Source organism: Uloborus diversus, chromosome 9 (genome assembly GCF_026930045.1).
Source record: "Uloborus diversus isolate 005 chromosome 9, Udiv.v.3.1, whole genome shotgun sequence".
Classification (NCBI taxonomy): domain Eukaryota; kingdom Metazoa; phylum Arthropoda; class Arachnida; order Araneae; family Uloboridae; genus Uloborus; species Uloborus diversus.
In genome coordinates this window covers 134,166,437-134,173,003 of record NC_072739.1, presented here as the reverse complement: position 1 = coordinate 134,173,003, position 6,567 = coordinate 134,166,437, and the positions used below count along the sequence as shown (strand labels likewise).

Sequence of the window (6,567 nt, the reverse complement as noted above, 5' to 3'; positions counted from 1 at the left end):
ATGAGTAGATACATCAGACACATGCATGCACCTACCTACTCAAGTATATACGTGTAATGCACGATTATATAAGCATGTATATGTGATTACCTACAGGAATGTATACTTGTCTGCACGAGTATATATGTGTCATGTGTATATAAGAGTTTATATGTGTCACGTGTATATACAAGTACTTACGCATATAAACGAACGTCATATGCGTGTATGCACTTGTATCTCAAGTTTTATATGTGCATACCTGATATTCCTGTATAGTAGACGTATATATGCACATATAAGTGTACATACATATATATGGGTATACACGGGATAATTCGTTCATACATCCAGTGCATGTTTGTACGTGTCTACTCATGTATATATATTTGGAAGCACAAGCATATATGTACGTATACGCCTAAACACGATTACATACCTATACAGACGTATATACGTACACTTACGTGTATACACCAGTACATTCATGTAAACACGAGCATATACGCTTATATACATGTATGCTTACAGAGTGAATCCAAGCTCTTGGGTAAAAATCTTCGGGGTGTGAGAGGGGAGCATAATAAGCATAAGGAACTTATGGTCGCTGACGTGCTACATGAACACAAAGCCAGAAAACTGATGGATGCAAAACAAATCATAAATTTGTTACACAAAATTATTTTACCCAATATTTTAGTTTTTAAGAAATATTTAGAGCAGTTATTTAAAGTTCCGGCCTGCAGTAGCTCTAATGCACGCATCGCAACAAAAGCGCAGCGACTGATGAAAGTTTCTCAAAAGTCTGGTTATTGCAACAGAAAGTGCTTTGTAATTGCAACGCATATGTATTACAGCTGCAGGCCCCAAATTTCATCAATCGCTTTAAAACTTTTTTGAGACCTAAAATGTTGCGTAAAATTGTCTTTGTGTAATATAAATTTGTGACCTGTTTTGCATCCATTAGTTTCTGGCTTTGGGTGCTGACGCTCGTCAGTATTGTGTTTGTGACCGTATGTTCCTTATGATTCTTGCTTCTTATCCTCCCCTCAAACACATTTTAATAATTTGAGCAAGAGTTTAAACTTACCCTCTACACTTGTATGTAAGTGTCTACTCGAGTACGTACGCGCATATACGTGTCTACCTGAATGTACAAGTATTTGTTTATATATGAGTATATACATGTATAGTCGAATATATATCTGTATAGATTAAAAATACTTGCAGATACCCATGTACGTATTTATTGGTGCATTTATGTGAATATGTCTATATACGTGCTTACACGAGTATATGTGTATGCATACGCATATACTCGCATATTTAACCACATTTACAGTAAAAACAATACATATTAAGTGAAACTAATATTTAATTTATATTTGCCTTATATTTAACGATTAAGTGACATTAGAAGAACAGTATTCGTTAAGCCTAATATTATGACCACTTTACCCCATCTTACTTAAATTGTTCTAAAAAATTATCTGAAATAGATTCAGCTAACTGCTAATGTGTAAGAGTTCTTGAGACATGTAGGAAGCTACCTGTGCAGTCAATCTGTTCATAATTCTAACAAACAAACTTTCCCAAGAAAGTTAAAAAAGGTGTTTAAGATTTAAAAAATTTTCATATTCACGCAAAATATTTTTTAAACCAAATAAAATTGAGCCAGTAGTAAAATTTTGTATTCAAAATGTAGTTTTTTACGGCCCTACTCTATAATAAAAATTTCATTCATTCAAACATTTATTTCCCAAGCTATAGCCATTTAACATGTGACCACTTTCTCCCACCAGACCCTATTAGCTACCAGTTTGTTTGGCACTCTTGGCTTCCTTAAGAGGTTTTCCACTTCCAGCTCAGTCACTTCCTATGCCGGGCTGATGAGTGCTAATAAGCACAAAACTGCAGTTCTCGCCTGGAATGACTGAGCTGGGGGTGTATTTCATTTAGGCTAACAGTATTTTGTTCATTAACCTCAAAAGTTTATTTTTACTAGTAAACTTGTTGTAGAAATTTGATAACATTTTAATTCCTAATTGAATTTCAAATAGAACATTGGTGTATAGTACCACTGTATGTGAAATACTTGTAAATGAAAATGGAGAAAAATGATGCTTTTTTATGGTGGGATGCTTATAAAAAATGAATTCTTAATAATAAGTTCAAATGCATTAAACAAGAATTAATAAAACCCGTGTATTTCTTGTAAGTATCAACATCTTCATCTGTTTCATAGCAGTTTCACTACAAGTTAATGCATTTACAAAATTAAAATGAGAGAATAAAAGGCATGAAGTTTTTGAATCAAGAATCCAAAGTCATAAAATGAATTAACTTGTTGTTGCTGAAAAAGAAAATGTTATAGTGGGGCTCTTTAAGTTGAAGCTTGACCTTGATTAATTCTTTTTTTGGAAATTCAGTGACAGAGGAATTTTATTGTTGCACGGATTTGAGTTGGAATATTTTTGCAAAACTTCTAACAATCGAAACCCAACTCAACTTGGTGCCAATCACATTTCCCAATTCCCCAAATGGGAATAAACTTGGTCAAGGTCAAGCTTCAACTTATCGGAGCCACATTATCCATTTAATGGAACCTATAATTGTTATGACATCAATGTAAATTTAAAGCTGAACTCTTGTTTTGTTTCAAGTTTTAATTCAACGTATATGCTATCACTTTTGGTTTAGTACCAAAAGTGAACATAACCATAACTTCTTGTGGTATCTTGAGTTGTTTTTAAAGTAAATATAGGTTTAACGAAAAAAAATAAATTGTATTTTTTTTTTTAAATTCTAACTAGTGTTTTAACTTAATAATTGTTTTAACTTAATAATATAATGATACAGGCATTTACTATTTTTATATTAAATTAGATTAATTAGATTGCATTATGATTCATGTGAGATTAAATGCAATATACCAGACAGCCCGGTAATCACATCCTGAGACTGCAGTTTCATTCTTATTAGAACTCCTCAGTCAGGGATAGGGAATAACCGAGCTGGGCAGGTGCCTGCAATTCACGAGTCCAACCGCACCATGCTGCAAACACTTGCTGGTGAGATAAATTCACTTTTGCTACCAATTTTTTGGTGCTCTCAGCTTTCATGAGGTGACACCTGCCTCTAGCTTGGTTATTCACTATTCCCAACTGAGGAGTTCGAATAAGAACGAAGCTGCAGGCTTAGAACATGATAACCGGGCAGTCTGGGATATTGCATTTTGTACTGGTCTTAGCCTGAGCTTAGGTGCGGTAACTTACTGTGAATGTGAGATTGTTTTTAATTCATAAATTTATTAATGTTAATTCATTGTTTTCAAATATTTATGCCCTGAAAAATTAGTCCTTCCTTTTTCTAAAAATATGCAATAATATTGTAATGCAATTCTAGCTCAATTTGTTAAATTTGATTTGTGCTACATTAAGAAAATAAGTTGTACCAAAGTGTGATTAACATTTTTATCAATGTATAAACAAGGATTTTAAAAGGATTTCAGTTTTTCCTCTTGCTTCTGCGACTAGCAAAACTTAATAGCTTGATTATCCTTCCCTTTACTTGTTTTCCTCATGTTATCTAGAAAAAAAATTAAATTTTATACATTCTAAGGCCCGGGAGGTTTATTTGAATTACAGGAACATCATTGGAGAAAGCGCTATTTTTTTTTCACAAAAATATAGTTGACAAGACTATTTCTGTATTAAAATTAATAAATAACAAAAAAGGAAAAATATGTATTGAAGAATCTCAAAATTGTGCCCCACCACCAGTGGCTGAATGAAGGGAAGAAAAATACATGAATTGAAATATAATTTTGGAATAAAATAAACTCCCAATTATCAGCGAACGGATTATCCGCGGGTCCTTTCACATTTTTTTTTTTTGAAACTTATGTTTGTGTTGTTGTTTGCTTTTAGATTTCACATATATTTTTTACATTCAATGTTAGTAGATGCAATGTAGCAATGTTTTTCGTTATAATTTAAATGAATGTGTGAGTGTCATCAATATTTTTTATCTATTGCATACTTAGTATCGTTTTTTACCTATTATTCGTGTTGTTGCACAAGCAACCTTAATAAAAACATCGACGGACCATTTGAAAACTTTTATTCACATCTTTAGAACAACAGAAAAAGCCAAAATTAAATATGGTAACTATGGCAACTAACAGCCAGCGCCATCTCACAAGCGAAGAGGCACTCACAAATGGAGATGTCTCCCAAGTGGAGAGATACTCAACAATTCGGATTATCCGCAGTTTTCGCTTATCCGTGGTTACCGAGCCACCACGCCACCCTATTCCGTGGATAATCGGGAGTTTACTGTAGTTATTTTAACTATCAATCACACAGAGATTCAACAAAAGAGAAATTCTTTTCTTTCAAAATTGATACTTGATAGTATAAAATTCTGTGGTATATTTGCATGAAATTTGAAAGACGTTTTGAGGATTGTTTAAATGCTGTTAATGACCATGAACATTCTATATTGCAGATAGTTCTGGATTAAAACCAGAAGACATTAAAAAAGCTCAGAAGTATTGCAAGTTTGTCAATAGTGCTTTGCAATATGAAGATGTGCCAGCTGCTATCCAATATTTACAGAAAGCACTGAAATTGTTAACAACTGGTATTGATGATTAAAATGTAAATATCTATAATAGAGAATTATAATAGATACTATGCTTTTTATATATAAAATATTGTAAATTTTGTTTTTAAAATATTACTTTTTTTTTTGCAACTCATTGTATATTTTAATTAAATAAAAAATATATATGAATAATTTATGACTTGTGTTTTTTTTTTTTTTTTTTTTGTCAGCAGTTAACTTGCATATGGATGTTTGTATATCTACGGTTAGATAGCATTGAATATAAGGATGAGTAGAAATGGGAATGGTTGGGGGAATAAACAGAAATTTTAGGGGGGGGAGGCCTTTTCCCCGGTAGGGGTTCATTTCCACGCGGGACAGTTGAAAATTTTAAAAATTCCAGTACAAAATTATGTATTCCGAAATTTAAAATACATTTGATTTTTTTTATATAGATTTTTCTCTTTTGTTTAATTATCCGACATGAAAAGACTTTGTTAATGGAAGCTTGAAGATAACTTAATTTCCCTATACACCTAAGTATTATTTGTTACTTTTCTCATTGACACTAAATGTCTACACAAAACAGAATTAGTTTTATATTATTATTAGTTTGTGAAAATGTTTCAGTAAAAATTTAAATGTACAGTGTAACTTAGATTTAATGATTTCCTCAATTTAATGATACATTTCACTTATCATTTGACTGCGTTGAATATCTATGGTCCCCAATTTAACAATATGACTATTTAACAATAACATTTTCTAGTCCCTTGACAATTGTTAAATTGGGGTTATACTGCATTTCAGGTTAAAATCCCGCAATTTTGCAAAAAAAAACTCAAAAAAAAATTGATCTAACAATTCATAAAAATCACATTATCAGGCTGAGGAGTGCTGATGGCTTTTGAAAAAAAAAAACTGGAGAAAGGTGACCAAAAGCAATTTGTTAAAAAAATCAAAAAACAGAAAAGGATTATCCCTTTTTACTGACTTTTACCAAAATAGCCTATATACTGTTTTAAAAGACTGCTTTACAATTTTGAACATTAATATTATAGGGCTAGAAGTAGCAAAATAAAAACTTGAAGACCATTTCAACACACTTTCAGTGTTACTCTATGTAACTGTAAAAGATTTTAAACGTAATAAAGCTTCAAATTGTGAAAGAAAGAGCATGATGATGCATTTATTGAACATATATTTCATATTATTCAACACATTTTTTTTTTTTTTTTATCAGGGATAGATTTAGCTTGTTGAAAAATTATCAGCATTCTTTATTTCTTCTTTGTAAATACAAAGCATAAACATTCACTCAAAAGTATTGATGACAGAGAATAACCGAGAAAATAAATTTGAAAAATCAGAAACTATAACTGTAACAAAATAATAATATTACTTACAATTTAAAAATTAAATAAGTGTTGAAACGTGAAACTGAAAATATCATTTCAAATGCCTGAAAATGTTCATTTTCTTTTTCTTGCCAAGCTCTGAAAATATTCAATGACATGTCCATGGGAAGTATAAAATATAGTGTTAAATCAAGCTATTAAAAAATTATAGTAACTAACATAACAAAAAAAAGTTTATCCACTTTTTTTGGGGGGGGGGGGGGGGTTCATTGTAGGAGCTTGAAGCTTACAGATCCAGACCCAACTATAGAAATCAACAGCAAAACAGAAGATTTATAATTTTTAAGAAAAAAGATGGAGTTTTTGTTCAAATCAGGAGGGCTGAAAAATGTTGCATTGGTATTATTTCCTTATATTTTTGGCTTTTTACTACAAAATGATTTGATAACATTTGACTTTCATTCTTCTACTTCCTTCTGAATTATTGCTACGTCTTTTTCTTCAGCTTGGATACATTCAACTCCCTCGAGCATAGCTTGAGCTACTTTTGCTGCTTTAAGGTCTAGTTTTCAAGAGCTTTTTTTTAGTTTCTGAGATGCCTCAGCAAACAGCTCCTCTTGCT

At 31.6% G+C, this 6,567-nt stretch overlaps 1 protein-coding gene across 3 annotated transcripts in view; it reads left to right on the top strand.

Annotated features, from left to right (window-relative positions):
- LOC129230035 (vacuolar protein sorting-associated protein VTA1 homolog) overlaps positions 1–4,758 on the top strand; it is a 212,381-nt gene extending 207,623 nt beyond the window's left edge. For all 3 annotated transcript variants that reach the window (XM_054864421.1, XM_054864420.1, XM_054864419.1), the window contains exon 7: positions 4,489–4,758. In XM_054864421.1, the coding sequence (XP_054720396.1) occupies positions 4,489–4,637 (149 nt within the window). In that variant the 3' untranslated portion in view covers positions 4,638–4,758. The remainder of the gene's footprint in view (positions 1–4,488) is intronic.
- The last annotated feature ends 1,809 nt before the right edge of the window (positions 4,759–6,567 follow it).